General features: G+C 43.9%; 1 protein-coding gene across 4 annotated transcripts in view; it reads left to right on the forward strand.

The window, feature by feature from the left end:
• The window catches only part of kcnd2 (potassium voltage-gated channel, Shal-related subfamily, member 2), a 162,099-nt gene extending 144,889 nt beyond the window's left edge, over positions 1 to 17,210 (forward strand). The window contains exons 2-6 of one of the 4 annotated variants that reach the window (XM_030045879.1): positions 9,346 to 9,508; positions 11,804 to 11,935; positions 13,354 to 13,413; positions 14,208 to 14,491; positions 16,998 to 17,210. In XM_030045879.1, the coding sequence (XP_029901739.1) occupies positions 9,346 to 9,508; positions 11,804 to 11,935; positions 13,354 to 13,413; positions 14,208 to 14,491; positions 16,998 to 17,175 (817 nt within the window). In that variant the 3' untranslated portion in view covers positions 17,176 to 17,210. Of the gene's footprint in view, positions 1 to 9,345; positions 9,509 to 11,803; positions 11,936 to 13,317; positions 13,414 to 14,207; positions 14,492 to 16,997 lie in introns of all 4 variants that reach the window. The other 3 variants (XM_030045881.1, XM_030045880.1, XM_030045882.1) reach the window with 3 other exon arrangements.
• Positions 17,211 to 17,559: the final 349 nt, after the last annotated feature.

Genomic DNA, 17,559 nt, shown 5'->3' on the forward strand with positions numbered 1-17,559 from the left:
GACGCAGAACACAATGCGCTGTGTAAAAAAAAAAAAAAAAAAAAAAGCATGCAAAATTGTACTAAAAAAAATCCGCGAAACTGCGAGGCCACGAAAGGTGAACCGCGTTATAGCGAGGGACGACTGTACATCAAACGTGAACAGTTTACCAATACCAATAATTATGCCACCTGACTAGTGTGGCAATCTGTGAAACTAACTGTGTGTTTGGACCAAACGTGAAGTGAGTTTTCGTGTTGTGGAACTGTTGTGGACTTGTGGACTTGTGGACTCACAGGTACGTGACTGGTTGTGTTTTTGTGTCATTCGTGACGTGGAAATGCACATCACTTGTGTCGCCCGGTGCAAATTCGTGTCTTTGCATTGTCTTTGCAATAGCGCTGCAAGAAAAACTCACTTTGCGTTCTGTCTGGACACACAGTTAGTAAAAAACAGGCTAATGTCAACGGCACAGAAAGTTCCTACACTTGTCAAAAAGGCTGCTATGAAATAGGTTTATAGGTGCCATAAAGACTATAGTAACCCTGTATACGGCTCACTGGAAAGACTCTCAAATGGAAAGGAATGTTACTAGAAACCCCTGTGTTTACCCTGCTATTTCATGTCAAAATGGCTGCTGTGAAAAAGGTCTATTCCCATCCATCGGTCGAGCCAGACCGCACTGTCAGAGATACAATAACATCATATCTAATGATGCTTGGATTTTATTGTCACTACATGGGCTTGTGCCGTTGTGTCTTCTTGGTTGTTTGAATATTGTCCATTAAACACACAAACATGCACTGCTACACACACAGTGGCCGGCGCCTTACTTAATATTTCAGCAGTGCCCATGTAGCGCTGTGTTGTGTGTGTATGAGAGCACATATGTGTTAGTGCAGACTGTACTCTGCAGATCATCTCGTGCTCTGTTTGCTTCGCCTCATCTCCTTTTTATACTCAGCTCCTTTCCAGTTATGTATTCCCTCAACATTACACAGTGTTTTTTAAAGTACAGTTAGAGGCAATCACTTGACTTTGGGGTAATTATTATTTTCATTTGTCTTTTTAAACTTTGCTTTGGAGTCATGAGGGACTTGAGGGGTTTTTTTTTTTTTTTAATATAAATTTCTGTTGTTTTGTGGACATTTTAATGCAGTATGTGTTTGGAGTTTGGTGCAGAGAAAAGGTTAGCTTGTCTTTCCTTGCCTCAAAATCACCTTCCTCAGTGAGCCCGAGGTGATGGCTGTGTTTGACATCACAGTACACACACACACACACACACACACACACACACACACACACACAGTCCCTCTCATATACTTACAATCACACAATCATACCCATGCACACATCGATACAAACACACACTGATACACACCCACTTTATCGACCACGCAAACCACCAAGGAGTATGAGATAAGTGTGTGTGTGTGTGTGTGTGTAATGTCCTCTGTCAAAGCAAACACAAGATGTTGACACTGACACTGGTCAGCGTTTTCCCCTCCCTATGGAAAACTGGAAGCAGAAAATCAAACCATGTCTTCATATGTCCACCCTCCACCACGTCTGTCTGTCTGTCTGTCTACATATCTATCCATCCCATTAATTCATTTACTGTTCTGTGTAGTATTTGTCTAATTACAGGATAAATCCACCCTCAGATCCTGTTACACTGTGATATCATCAATCTTTGATGCTCAGTACATTCCAGTGTGTTCATTTTCTTTTTGATGTACCCGCTTTCCTTGAACCTGTCTTCTCTATGTTTACTTACGTAGGTGATTTCCTACATTTCCCACAATGCCTTCCAACAACCAGTGGACAAAGTAGACAACCCCTTTACATGAGTCATAGTATAGATACTCCTGTTCAAATATTACTTGCTCAGTCAAATTTTACTCGAGTTAAAGTGCTTGCTTTTAAACATACTTAAGTATTCAAAAGTACATTTTCCTTTTCATATCAACACATTGCTGTATTGTTTTCACACTGCATAAACAGAAACTCAAACTCTCTGAAGTCATCTAAAGATGCACTGACTGACTCTGCTGCACAAAGCCTATAGAAAAGCATATAAAAGCTACTGCATAGAAATCCAATCGAATCAACAAAAAGGACAGTCACTGTTATTTTCTTATTTTAACAGCCCCTCTGCCCTCACACACAGTTCAGAATTGGCTGTGTATCTGGAACAGATGTGTTTTACTTTTTTAGCGGATGTCTTGTACTTGTTTCACTGAGCTGGATGATGTATTTTTACGTAATTTTACCCAGTTTCCCCTCAGGGATCAGCAAAGTATTTCTGATTCTGATTGTGATGTCCACTTTTACATCAAACTCAGCAGAGAGCAGGTGCTGTGATTGATTTTTCTGTCATCAAAGCTATGCTTACAAGTAACGGCAAACATCACAGAAATGTGGATTCAAAATTTGCCCTCACACTGTAGTGGAGTAAAAGTCACAGGACTAAGCACAGATACTTGAAAACTGTGCTTAAGTGCAGTACTCAAGTAAATGTGCTTCATTACAGTCCACCACTGCCAACAGCCGCCAGAGAAGGTGTGTGAAATTGTTGCCGTGAGGCCTCGCTCTTTGTTTCCAAGGAGCTCGCAAAAAGGCTAACACTGTCAAAACTGAAGGTGCGTCATGGCGTCGATGTTTGGCCAGTTAACTCCACGAGTCAGAAAACAGAAAACAACACCCAACAACAAAATGAACCCAGAAATGAATGCAAGGTACATAGTGAATAGCTGTTTTAACAGTGTTAAAGTGTTTTACAATGTCCTCTAATTGATTCCGTTTCTATTCGAGCATCCACTTTATCCGCAGCAGTAAAAGAAAGATGATGGGGGAAAGAGTGATGGAGAAAGACTTGAATTGAGAGAGGCAGAGGGCCAGTGTATCCAAGTGCAATTATCAAAATGCGTAGGTCACTTTTCCCCGGCTGAACTCTTTCTGACTGAGCAGACTTTGAAAGGGGCTTTTAGTCATTAGGGCTATCATTGTTAGGCCTATCATCATTGAGGCTATTTCATCTCTCGGCCGCAGGTCTTAATAGATCTCAATCAGCACAGCCATCCAACCAGGCCTATTAATGGACAATCGGCTGTGCAATGGATTCTCCGTCAACTGGAAAAGCTGCGTGTGAGATAGAGCTCGGATCAGGCTGTGACTCCAGCTCCAGCTCCAGCTCGTCGACGCCGACTGTATAAGAGTATCAAGCGGTGTGCTGAAACGCACTTACTGTAGGATGGGATTATGGCGCTTTTACACAAAGGCACAAGGTAATCCTCACATTCTCACACACACAGCTGGGCTATTGCGGGATCCAGGTGCACTGAAAGGAAGAGCATAATGGCGGCGGAATAGAAGCGCTAAAGTGTCGGAAGGAAAAGTTGGCGATGCGAGGCGGAGGTGAAAGAGATGCACAAGGACGAGATGAAAGGGAGTGGGCTTGGGGGGGTGTGGGGTGGGGGTGTGCCTTTTATTATTTATCTGCAGCGGGGTGAGGTGTGCTTGGCATTGTTCTCTCTCTCCTTGAAACATTCCTCCTTCCCGGCGATTCAACACCTCCCACCTGTGGGGAAGTGGAACATACACGTCTCCTCTGGTGTTGCCAAGGTTTCTGGCAAAGATGGGGCCTTTTTTACCGCAACACCGTGGCCCTCAAGAGCCAAATTCAGCCAAGGCAACCAAAAGAGGCATTTGATTCCTCGTTAAAGCTTAAAAAAAGGCAACCAAAAGTAACTGCTTTTGTGTATCACCTAAAGAATGAATGTTAAGCAGCGTACTTCAGTGCCATTTGAAGTCGGCTTCTCAGTTTCACAACTCGTTGGAAACTTTGGCTCTCCTGGTCCTCCTATAGCTGGGTCCTGTCAAATTTCATTATGTTTTTGTACAAAGCAGTATGTCACTCAATAAGACAAAGTGAAAGTTAAGGTTTAGATGCTAAAACCAGGACCAAGTTTAGGTTTAAATGTATACACTGCAAAAATGCAAAATCTTACCAAGATTATTTGTCTTATTTCAAGTCAAAAATGTCTTATTTCTAGTCAAAATATCTCATTACACTTAAAATAAGACATGATCACCTCAGAAGTAACTTGTTTTTAGACAACTGTCTCTTGTTTCAAGTGAAAATTTGCTTGAAACAAGTTAAAATTTGCTTGTTTCATTGGCAAAATTTGTTTCTTGTTTCTAGCTAATTTTCACTTATTTCAAGTGAATTTTCATTTTTTTCCACTGGCAAATTTTGCCAATGAAACAAACAAATTTTCACTTGAAACAAGAGACAATTGTCTAAAAACAAGTTACTTCTGAGGTGATCATGTCTTATTTTAAGTGTTATGAGATATTTTGTATAGTAATAAGACATTTTTGACTTGAAATAAGACAAATAATCTTGGTAAGATTTTGAGTTTTTGCAGTGTAAGTCTGTCATGTTGCACAAGCATGCACAGGGACTACAGAATCCGTGCTAGTTCTTCCTCAGGCTCTACTTTTTTTTGACTGTGGAAAAAGAAGTTGCCAGCATTAAAGGGTTTTAATGGCTGCTGTCTCCTCCTCTATGTCTTTGAGTGCAAAGTAATAGTGGCTTGCTAGCCAAGGTGACAGGTAAAGTTTGTGGCAGTGACTGATCACCCTCATCTCCGCCCCAAACCTTGAGTCACGCCATCTATACTATGCTCAGGGAAATTGAATGAGATCCTACGACCTTGCAGAACACTGACTAAGTGTGTGTGTGTGTGTGTGTGTGTGTGTGTATGCGTGTGTATGTGTGTGTGCGCTCACGTGCATGTTGTTATTCCGCTTCTTCTAATTTTGCATGCTTGACTGTCTCATTCTGCCACACACACACACACACACACACACACTTGAAAGCAAACAACATCACACCATGTACCTGGTGTGTTGCTGCGTCAGAGCCATGTGACTGCGCCCTTCATCAAGGAGTCTGTGGGTGTGTGTGCTCATGTGTGTTTGAGCGTGTGTGTGTGTGTGTGTGTGTGTGTGCGCACCACTGTATGTTTACCTCACCCCTCACCTATATGCATATTATTGCATTATTATTTCTATGCTCATTCCATTGACTATATTCATTCCCTAAAGGGATAGTTCACCCATTTTGGAAAATCTTACATGACTTCACTGCCCCCCTGGCTGTTGGTGGCTGGTAGCTGGTGACTCAAAGGTACATGAAACATGTGCAGTGGAGGGGAACGGAGGAAAAGAAGGAGCCAAGAAGCAGCCACAACATAGCAACCCTAACATAGCTACTTAAATGAAGAAAATGAAAGATAGCAAACTGAAGTCCACTTCAATGGCAGGAGGCTAACAGTTAGCATTTGGAGCATCCAGCCAGTATCCAGCACTCAGTAACAATGAGAGGAAGACTGCACCACTACTGTCCTACAGAACAGCTGGGAGGAAGTGATACAGTTATAGTTTACAGTTTTCAAAATGGGCAAACTATCCCTTTAACTGTAAAAATAACTGTAAAAAATTTAACCCTAATCTAAACGCAATCCTAATGCTGATTTTTAAATGCTAAACCCTTGTCCCGATCCAAAACTACCTTCATGGTAAAGTGAGGGCCGGACAAAATTACCTCTGTGCATAAACGTGTTGTCACCACCAAGGTCTAAACTAACTGGTTCCCACAAGGATTTAAGTACCGGAACAGTCCTTTCTGTCCGCCTCACCTCACCTTATAGCATAACATCTGCCATTTGGTGTGCGCTTTTATTCCAAAGCACCATGAGTACATATATTTTTAACCTGGTGGGCTCTGGTGGGAATTGCACTCCCACCCCTGGCAGTGTTAGGGTGCCGTCCCATGGCTCTATCTGCTCTCTACCTGCGACAGCGTTTGCCCTTGTGGATGCGTCATCGACTGTCTGTCTGCCTGTCTGCCCACCGTGACTCTGTCATTACAGTGCTGGGGGGGGCCACGAGGTTAATTGGCACGCTGTTATATTTAATTGCAGTGGACAGAGAGAGCTGCGAGGGCTGAGGAGCTGAAGACAGATTTGGAGGTTATGTGCAGACGCACAGGACCACACACACTCAAAATACACACTGGCACACACACAAAAGCACTTAATCTTTGTATACACGGGATACATACATAATAGCCTGCACAGCCTTCGAGATGTAGAGGGCGCACTTGTTACAGCTTCCCTAGAGCCGCCAGTAAAAAAAACAGTCAACAAACACAACAGAAAGTCACAATGTGGCCAATAAGCAAAGATTCTTCATGTGAATTTCCCTCTCTTCTGACTTGCTGCGCTACATTATATCATTTTTCATGTTGTGATATCACAGGACGTAGAAATAAGAGCACAGTTTGACCTCAAATTGAAGTGAACACAGCGTCCTTACCTGCCATGTCCAATAGATTCAGAGAGGTTGTCCAAAATATTAGACAGACTAATACACTCACATCCACAAAAAGTAAATAGATAAATGAATAAAAATAACAGCGAGACGATAATAGGAAAACAAGTTTGATATACGCTCAGTCAAGAGTATTATCAGATATAGAATGAAATGAAATAGAAAATAAAGTAAGAAAATACTTAAAAAAGACACATGCAAAATTAGATTGATGAATGAATGAGTTAATAAATAAAGTCAAATCAGACCTTTGTGTGTGTGTGTGTGTGTGTGTGTGTGTGTGAGTGTGTGATTTCTGCTCAATTAGGTGAACCACCAAGGCTCATAAGAAAACCATTCATGATCGATTGCCTCTGTTTAATTGGATGGACAGCACGAATTGATGGAGAAGGCAAAGTTGTGAGCTGTCTAACTTACATCAGACGATGCTAGGCTAAATTCAGCTACACTCAGCAGCAGTGATGATCCTCTTCTTAGTCCATCTGGGTTAGCTGGTTTATTGGTAGTAGATTCCCACCTGTCTCGGTGTTTGACCTCAAACAGTTGCTCCCAGACTCCAATCCTGTGGCCTGCGCAGCCCCAACAATAGCGGCAATACGAGATATACGCGACCTATCTGATCCGCGCTTTGTGCAACGTCAGCGAGGAAGCGGGGGGCTTTTTGTTAGCAGGTAATGAAGAATTACGAATTATTAGCCCTTCATTATGTTCAGAATGGATTATCAGCGCAGGGATGGCAGATTCCCATTCATAATGTATACCAATCTAATTAACCCACATCGAGCCTGGTGGTGGGCCTCTGTCTGCCTGGGATAGCCACCATGTTAATCTGACTCCCGAGGAGCACAGTATCTCTGCGAGTCTAATTGTGGAGCTGTTTGCACAAGGTCTCAGATTGTGTTTGCTCACGAGATTTGCTGTAATTGTCTGTGATTGGCTTCGTAAGGATGAAGAAGTCCTTTTTTATCAGGGGCAAGTGTTAAAGCGAGTGAAAGGGAAGGCTGAGCGGTGCAGCGTAATCAGTGCAGCTTCTTATATTTCTTCAGCTTTCTTACATTTTACTCCAAACAAGCTGCTGCTGTTGCTTCTGTCAACATGAAATGTATTACTTCCTGTTCCTGTGCAGCAGAGGATTTTCCCAGTAAATAGATTTACTCAAAGGTAGGGTAAATGTAAAAGCTCTCATGAACTGGCTATAGGTTGAACCAAAGTTTTTCTAGTAAACCTCATTTATTTATGTGGAAAAAGTTGTGGATCATTCCTTTAAGTGTGTGTATGCGAAGATTAGACAAAAACAATCCACGAGTGTTGGGTTTAAACTCCAGCGGACGAGGTATACAGATGCTCCATCGCTTTTATCCTGCTTTCCAACATGATTTTAATTTGACCCGACCGAGGCAGCAACCCAGAAAGAGAGACACCGCCGCTCCAGCACTTTGCCACCCCTTCCCATCTCGACGTCTAATGCTCGAGATTCGGGGGAACGGAGGAACGGCGGGTCCGTGATCAAATGGAATAACGTCGGTGTCCAATAATGAATGAGGCGTGTTTTTAAAGAGGGACAAATGGGATGGAGGGGAAAACGAGGGTGGAGATTGGAAAGTAGGGCAGGAGCAGCAGTCACTGGAGACCCTGCAAAAGTGCCTGGGAGTTCTCCCTCTGTCATTTTGGACTTGCAAATGAGCTGCTTTCACTCCCAAAGTTTCCAAAATGTATTTACAGTGCGATAATGCATTATTGCTGAGCTTTAAAGTGAGCATAAAAGAAGTCATAAAGAAGTCATAATCATAACACTGAATAGCCCACCATCAATAAAGGACCACATTCACTACAGAGTGCGGCCTCTGTGGCTCTCTGGCTCCTTCAAGTGGCCAGATGTGGGCCTACCTTGGCTATATTCACTGTGTTTATTCAGAGAGTGCTCACACTGTTCTGCTTTTTGTGGAAATGGGGCTGTGTGAATTGCATTTTGTGCTGATAATCTGAAAAAGGGGGTCGTGACACTTTGCATAGCGAACAGCTGCTATTATCAGCCAGCAGCACTTATTTGCAGCTGCCATTATTTATGAATCAACTACATTTCTATCCAAAATTTATACCCACCACTCGTTTTCGATTAGGGCCAGTCAGGACACACAGGTGTGGGATTGTGCGGTTCTTCAAAATACACTTCTTCTGGCAGCCGAGGCAAACCCCTCATAGAGTTGACTACACTCTTGACTCGATTACCTAAAATGCACCAACACGGCAGAAACAGGGCAAAGTCGAATGAAAGCAGAAGTAGCAGGTTCAGGCTGCATTGTAGGAATGATTATTGAAGGTTGCTGCACGAGATGCGTTTCTTTCTTTCTGCCGGCTTAATCCTCTTCAAGGTGGCGGGGAGCTACGGCCTTTCCCAGCATGCACTGAGACACCCAGTACAGGTGGCCAGTCCATCCCGTGCACAGCCAAACACTTAGGCTGACTTGCAGCATCTGCAGGTCCTGAAAATTCAAGGGCTCAGAAGGCCTTAAGTACTGTTAAATACAGCATCGAAGTCTTTAATTCAACTTTAGTTCGTTTTTTTTTTCTTGATGCACTGCTTTTCTGGTGTGATATCGCTCCAGTTACACTCTATTTTTTCATTTTCACATTCAGTTCAGTGGCAAAACTGGTCCTCCATCTCATTCCAGCTGACATTAAAGACGTTTCAAATTTAACTCCATGAAATATGCTTTTGCATGTCTTTGCGCTGTGATTCTACTTGCTGCGAATTAAACTCTCGTGCTGGGAAGCGACAGCACTAACCACTGAGATGCCAGATAGCATGCATCAAAAATGCAAAAATGTATTTAAATCATAAATCTGAATCCGGAATATCTCAGCTCTACATTGCAGCCCTGTGGCGTTCACCTGAAATATGCATGTGAGAGCATAAATGCTTGCTCAGTGCTCTGACATTTTCCTCTCTTCTCTTCTGTGTAACAGATATGGAGACATGGTGCCTAAGACTATTATCGGGAAGATCTTTGGCTCGATCTGTTCTCTGAGCGGTGTACTGGTCATTGCCCTACCGGTGCCTGTCATCGTCTCCAACTTCAGCCGCATCTACCACCAGAGCCAGCGTGCCGAGAAGCGACGAGCCCAAAAGGTGAACGGCCAACCTCCAACCCCCAACACCAGCACCCAAACCCTCCCTCACTAACTACTAATATAAACAACATCAAATATTAAAATGCAGAATGCAGCAAAATAATCTTTCCTCTAGCGTTTGGGCCACAGAACATGAACTGTCAGGGCACTGGAAAGAGTTCTTTCTCTGGGCCAGCGAAGCCATGATGGCATCTCAGACAACTTCTCATGCACTCCATAGTTTCTTTAGACCTTTGGATTATGGATAAAATTCACATGGAATAAGATCTTCTGCATACAAAAATGTGTTCTTGTGCAGTGGTGAAAGTTGAAACTGCCAAAGAGTGCAGAAGTTCCATCTTCAGACCGAGCAACCTCTTGGCCAACGCCACCAGCCATCATGCAGTTTACCACTTGTGCTCCAGAGAAGCATGACAAGCTTTTCGGACCAAAATAGTAACAATAACCCTCAAAGGCAAACTGGGACCGCTTTGTGCTCTCAGGCCTTTTTGACCAGTAAGAAACTGGTTTCTCTTCTGGTTTGCATAGTTAATTTTGAACCACTCTGAGCATTTCCACCAGAAATAAATTAGCTTGAAACCCAAAAAGTTAGTTCCTAGCTGCAACGCCCCCACCCCAAAAAAAGCTGGAACCATAACAACAACAGAGTGGGCGTGTATTATTCCACAGGGAAAGATAGTGACAGCAGAGAAATCAAAGAGCATGCAGTCATCCGCTGAGGAAACAAAACTACTGCTTTCAATTCGGACATCTCCTGAATTCCAGGTAAAAATGGAAGGGAGAACCAGAAAAAGTCAATTTTATTTCAAAATTGATCAAGAGTTGTGAAGCCTGGTTTTGTGAGAACCCAGGACCAAATTATCAACGAAGCAATGCAGAGACTTCAAAGAAGACGTAGTGAAAAGTGGCACTTGACAGGGTAACAGGTGGGGAGTATTACGAAGTCCTTGACAGCGTGCTGGGTCATAAACCAGCAAACCAGCAGACTGGGGCGATCCTGTGGCCAGCGACCCGGCGACACCTCAGACGCCGTGGTTCCACTCCAAACCAGTGTCAACACAGGCCGAGGTTCGAGTTAGCACCTTGGTCCAAAGAATCCCGAATGGACCCGTTTCAAGAACCAGAACTGTCTTGGTCAAAATGAGGTAGAATGGGCACATCAGTCAGACCTTAAAGCAAACCTAACCATTCACCACCTTGCTATGCTGTCTGAATCACTTGGAGTGTTCATATATATGCAAACAACAAATTCATGTGAGATTCCGAAACAGACATTCTGTTACCTTGTGCCTCTAACATAAACCTCTATGAATTCATGAAACATTTATGTGCATTTGTTGCACAGCTTTGGTATATACACCAGGCTACACAAGCCCCCTTTCTCTGCTGCATGAACTAGAATAGTCATCTGTAGGGGGAAAAAAATAGAGAACATGCACAAGCACACAGCATACCCCATCTCATCACATCGCTCTTCAATTTGGGCTCTGTCCCCTCTCTATTAAATTTAGAAGTCTTCGTTTCTGTACAATACACCAGGGACAGGCGAGAGAACGCGAGAGAAGATAACTCTATCCTCTTGTGTGTCCAGGCACAACTTCCTCCCAAGATCAACAAACTGCTTTTCTGGTTATGCTGGAGAACTCTGTTTAATCCTCAGGGAGACAAATAGAGACATGGATGTTGGAAAAATACCGGCCCAGTCAGAGAGAGGGACTGAATCATCCCTCATTGGATGTGTGCGCCTGTATTTCGAGAAAATCTAATTCAGTCCATGGTCCTAACATTTTTTTACCGCCTTTACCAAACTGCAATCCCTGACCTGACTGTTTACTGTGCATGCACACAAAAAAATGGGACTGGGACGCAATTAAGACCCCATGTGAACACTGTGCTCTGGCATTATCCCGTCAGAACACGGACCTACGATCGATCTGCTCAAGTGGAGCTCATGTTCTGTCAGTTTTTGTTATTTCCATTTGAATCCTCCATATGTCACCGTCTACATTAATAAACACAATGGTTTTATTGGGAAAAAGTCACATTACTGTGTGCATGTTGCTAGAATTAGCAGATGTTATTCCTCAGGCTAGTCAACGCCTGTTCCCCAACGGTGCATTTTGTTTGCCATTGTAGAGCACTTTGCTCTACAATTGCTCTGCTGTTCTAATTCAGTCTTAACAGGTAGCCTTGACACAATACACACTTACCACTAACATAAATACTCACACACATACACACACAGACCATAATTGGACAGGCTAAATGGACATCTGTATTTGTTCACAAACAGAAAACCAGGCTTGCTAGAATTCGCGCGGTGAAGAGCGGAGGGGCTAACGCTTATTTGCAGTACAAACGCAACGGGCTGCTGATTGACGCTGACGAGGAGGTAACCACGGACATTCAGTCATCGTCGGGTGGTGCTGGTGTTTTTCCTTTTCTTTCTTGTCGTTTTTGTTTTTGTTTTTTGTTTTTTTTTTACTTTTCCCGTTTTTTTGAGACATGACATGCCAGGCTGGTGCATGCTGGATACCCAATCTGAGGGGGAGGAGACTGGCTGTCTACCTCCTCCCCCCCGTCTCTGTCTCTCTCTCTCTTTCTTGCCATGCAGGGACGCCGCTTTCATGATGCTCTCCTCTCTCCTTCTTTTTGTTGATCTATCGAGCTCTCTTTCTAACACCACTCTCTGTCTACATGGCTGCAGCATTGACTCACTTGCACCGCCTTTCCTCTTCTCTCTTGCTGCCTCACTTTTTTTTTTTTTTCTCTATCTTTACCTCTCTCTCTGTCAGGCTTGCTCTCACACCACATGCACGGAGACTGCACATGGCCTGCGGCACTGCAGGGGCTGCAGGAGAATGGCAACTAATTCACCCACTCCCCCCTGCCCCTGTTTCCCCACTAACCAAGCCACGGCATGGGACGTGCTCCCGCCCTCGGGTGGGGCGCTTCGGGTCTCCCACCGCATCAACAGGCAACCAGAGCCCCGTCTGCAACCACACTCCATGTCCACTCCTCTGCTGCTGATTACGCTCTTCTCTTCTCTCCTTCTTTTTTCCCCCGCTACATCTTCTTCTGTGTGTTTTTTTTGTTTTGGCTCATGTGCATTTTGGATTGGCCGCCTATGTGGCACGGCTGCCGACTGACTGGCCTGCGCTACTCATGACATCATCAGAACGCGTCATGGATTTCCATCACCATGGAGGAATGAGATGGGCTGAGCTGCATGTCGATCAGCCAGCGACGCGGCGTGCGGGGGTCGGAGTCAATGTGACGCAGAGGCGGCGGAGGATGGTGGTGCTAGACGAGCTCCGGAGCTCCTAACGCCACGATCCCAGAGTCTTCACGCCCTCTGGCCGTCTGCCTGCATCACATTTAGTCTGACCTCCGCGCAACATGAGTACGGTGGCTCTTTTGGATCAAATGAGGCTTGAGCCTAAACTTATAGAAAAGAAAAAGAAACACAAGCACATTAATCGTGATAAACACTGATAAAAACCTGATAAAAATGTCTGTCAGTGGCCTGCGTTTGAACCATTGAGCGATCCGTCACTATTTTTCAAACTAACTCTGAGGAGGGTGGCTGAAAAAAAAAAAATGGACAGATTTAAGCGTTCTAACAACTTCCTTATAGCAAAGCAGAATGTTACAATGTCACACAAAGTCGTGAGAACGTTAGCCCTGTCCATATCTGTGGCTCTGGGATGGCCCTGTTTTTTTTGTGCTGTGGCTTTGGGTGGAGTCATGTCTCATGCTGCCGCCGGGAGGCTCACAATGTGCCCGTGTTGTTTTTGTGCCCTGAAGGCGTCCAAGGAGGCCGGGCAGGCGCTGGTGTGCAAGACCAACCCCACCTTTGACATACAGCATCACCACCTTCTGCACTGCCTGGAGAAGACCACAGTAAGACCCCCTTCCAGCCTCACACACACACACACACACACACACACAGTTGCCAGTACCAAATTGTGAGACATCTGTATTGGACTAAAATTTACATATTTGGCATCCCCAAGTACGCTAACTGTATCATTTTTAAACATCAATACATCATTGTCAAATTAATAGGGATATCTTGGTATAATTACAGTAAACAAATGAGAGCATGATGGATATGATTGGTAATCTGTCTCACACACTTGTAGCATTGATGGTGCCAGTGTTTCTCAGAGTTAAGACCGCTTTTCCCATAATTAAAATGCTATGCACATGATCTCACTGCAAAAACGCAAAATCTTACCAAGATTATTTGTCTTATTTCAAGTCAAAAATGTCTTATTTCTAGTCAAAATATCTCATTACACTTAATAAGACAGAAGTAAATTGTTTTTAGACAGTTTTCACTTGTTTCAAGTGAAAATTCACTTGAAACAAGTGAAAATTTGCTTGTTTCATTGGCAAAATTTGCCAGTGGAAAAAGTGAAAATTCACTTGAAATAAGTGAAAATTAGCTAGAAACAAGAAACACATTTTGCCAATGAAACAAGCAAATTTTCACTTGAAACAAGAGACAATTGTCTAAAAACAAGTTACTTCTGAGGTGATCATGTCTTAAGTGTAATGAGATATTTTGACTAGTAATAAGACATTTTTGACTTGAAATAAGACAAATAATCTTGGTAAGATTTTGAGTTTTTGCAGTGCTTAAAACTGTTTTTTTTTTTTTCCTGGATTACGTTGAGCTTGCATGTAATGAGATGTCCCTGTGTGCCTGTCGCCCTCTCCGTGTGTTTTTAACCGTCACAAAGAACCACGAGTTTGTCGACGAGAAGACGTACGAGGAGAGCTGCATGGAGGTGAGCATGGTGAAGCAGACCTCGCGCTCCTCCTCCATCTCCTCCTCGCCCCACGGCCTCACCTGCTGCTCGCGCAGGAAGAGGAAGAGCTTCAACGTTCCCAACTCCAACATGTCGGTGGGACTGCAGGGCAGCGTGCAGGAGCTCAGCACCATCCAGATCAGAGAGAGGCCTATATCCAACAGGTTGGCACGGTAACACTGGCCTAAGATCTGGTACCTTTTCACTACGGCACACACATTTGGCCATGCATGAGAGGAGCTCCGCGGGTTTCTAGCAAATGGTTCTGTGGAGCAACTTAGCTGGTTTGTGATCAGAGTGTTAACACCAAAATCGTTTGTGTGTTCCTGGCAGATCATTGCTGTGGTTCTTTATGGTAACACTTTAGCATGCACTAGTGGGCTTAGCATAATTAAAACTTAAATGTCAGGAAACAAGAATTTGTAGTGAATTTGTAAAGCTAAATATGAAAGCAAAACTGAACTTTGGTCGAGAGATAGTTCCTGGATGTGAGTCCACATGGTGGTGAAATCTCCTCATTAGTCTGTGCTCCTCTGGGCTGCTAATCCAGGATGCTGTATCATTTTCTCTCCAATATAAAAAAAAAAAAAAAAAAAAAAACAAGTCCTGACCCCTTTTTTTTTTTTTTTTTTTTTTTTTTTGGAGGAAATCGAACGACTCTTTCTTGTTGTTATCCAATTTGAATTGGAAAGTAGATCCAGCAGGTAGCATCTGCAGGAAGCTTCCACATTGTAGCCTTGCACCAGGAAGAATATGATAGTACTTTTACAAACAATGGGGCGGAGGGAGTGCACACGCTGATGTGCACATGCGGATGGGCTGGGGAGGCAGCACTTTCTCTTCTTTTTCCCAAACGACATAGTTTAAGACAATTGTCCTTGAACATGCATCTCCAGCTGAACCACGGCTGCTCATTTTAAGCCCTGGTTCGGTGAACTAGGTTCATTTTGATAAATATAGAACTTGTACATTTTTGCACAGATGCTGGCAGTATTAGCATTGTGGTATTTTAATACTACACAATACTCCTGATAGGTTTACAAAAAAAATAGTGTGAAGTTACTTCTCAAATGATGTGCAACTAAATCTGTCAGTTTTGTGTTGCAAACCAATAAGTGAACATGTACATGAATATTAAATATTAATAGTACCAAAAATAAACCTGGCAATGTCAACAATCAGCAAGTTGTTGTTGGGTTAACCCCTAAAACTCTGATTTTCCTATAAATTTCCTGTTAAATAACTCGACGTTATACAATGTTACATAGTTTACAGTTTAAAATTCTGCATCTGATGGCTGCATTGAAGCTACATCACACTTAAACTGAGTGAAACAGTCATCCTCTAGACGCCATTGTGTTAGAGCTGCAGCATTACATCAAACAGAAAATATCTTGGGCATCATTATACTCACATTTCCCTGGAATTCAACAGGAAATATTTGGTATCTTTGGTAAACCTTAAGATCTGCACTAGCACTTACAGTGAAGTGCTGTGGGTTTGAACACAGCCACACAGTGTGCACTGGTCATGACAAACCCACTGATGAGACCTGCAGAGTGTAAGAGGTTAAAATGTAATACTTTTGAATGACGCTAATGGCCAACAATCACTCAGCATAGCATTTGCTTAAGTGTTAACATGGAGCCAGTGATCTACCGCGGACACACACACAGGGTTTTGTTGTCTATGTTCTAATATGTGAGTATGGACGTTGACCAAAAAGTTGGTATATTATCCATTGCATGCATGCATGTGAACAAAAGTATAATGCATTAAGCAATAAAATGAACTAACAAGCTCAAATGAGCAGCACAGCAGACAGACACACACACACACACATACAGACATAAGCACATGCCACCAGAAATCCATGTGACACTCTATTCCCATGTTGAGTCAGACAGTAGGAATCCAGGCTATGTCCAGCTGTGGTGGGGGCTGTGTGGGGTCTGACTGGTCTGGGAACCCTCGCCTAAACATGGACAGCTGGAAAACCAAGCTCTGCGCTCTTAAATGCTCAACAGTACTTTCTCCTTCCTCCTCCCGACCAGTATCCGTAGCTCTCACTCCTCACTTTTCCTCAGTTTCCGTCTTCCCAGCAGATATTTTGACATTTAATAGATGCTGATACAACAACCTGCACCAGTGCTAAAAAATCTCTATAAATACAGTGCCAAAATGAAAGCTGAGACAACATCCTTAGCTGCTATTTGCATCATTTTGTGGACTCCAAAAAAATAATCTCCAAATCTGTTTTAGGATGATTTTTTTTTTCTTTTCTTTTTTACCATATCATATTGTGTAAATTTTGCTAGTTGACACTGAACCTGGGGAAAGCTCTGAATCCTCCAAATTTTTTTTTTTTTCATGAAAATGGACAAATTTAAAGCTGAACACTGACATGATACGTCATCGTGGTGTCGGTTTGCAAAAACTCATACTAATGCAGCCAAGTTCAGCACATTGCTGTCAGTCAAATATTTGCTGGGATCCTTCATCACTGACCTTAACCCCTTGCTCATCTCTCTGTACATGGATTTTCTCGGTGAATCAAGAAGACACCCACACACTAACACTACACCAATAGTTTAAACAGACTGTGCACAGTAGTCTAAACACAGCTCTCTGATCTGTCTCTGTCTTTCTCTGGCTCTTGGGCCGCTCCAGTCGCTCCAGCCTCAACGCTAAATTCGAGGAGACGGTGCCTCTGAACTGTGACCAGCCCTACATCACGGCCGCCGTCATCAGCATGCCCACCCCGCCGGTCACCACGCCCGAGGGCGACGAGTCCGCCAGCTCCACCGACTACTCCCAGGCCAACATCGTCCGGGTGTCCGCCCTCTAGACTCCGGTGCCCCCTCCAAGATGGCAACCCAACCTACTCCGACGGAGAGCGGAAAGGAGGAAGGAGGGGGTGGAGGAGGGGGGGCTGCCCTGCAAAACAGACGCAAAGGGGGCACAGGGCAGGAGGGGACCGGGTGCTGCAGCAAGTGTCCGCGGTGGAAGCGGGGGGGGGTTATCCGACGTAGATCATTACTGTTGCGGCGGAGCGCGCCGACCCGCGCGGCTAACGCTCAGCTGAGCTCCGCCTCAGACTGTTTTTCTGCTTTTTTTTTTTTTTTTTTTTTTTTTTGGAAGAGGGGAAAGAAAAACTTTTAACGCCCCCCCCCCCTCCCCGCCCCGTCAACAGAGAGGAGAACGCTAGCAGCTTGGCTGACGCCCGCGACGC

This window comes from Myripristis murdjan, chromosome 23 (assembly GCF_902150065.1).
Source record: "Myripristis murdjan chromosome 23, fMyrMur1.1, whole genome shotgun sequence".
Taxonomy (NCBI): domain Eukaryota; kingdom Metazoa; phylum Chordata; class Actinopteri; order Holocentriformes; family Holocentridae; genus Myripristis; species Myripristis murdjan.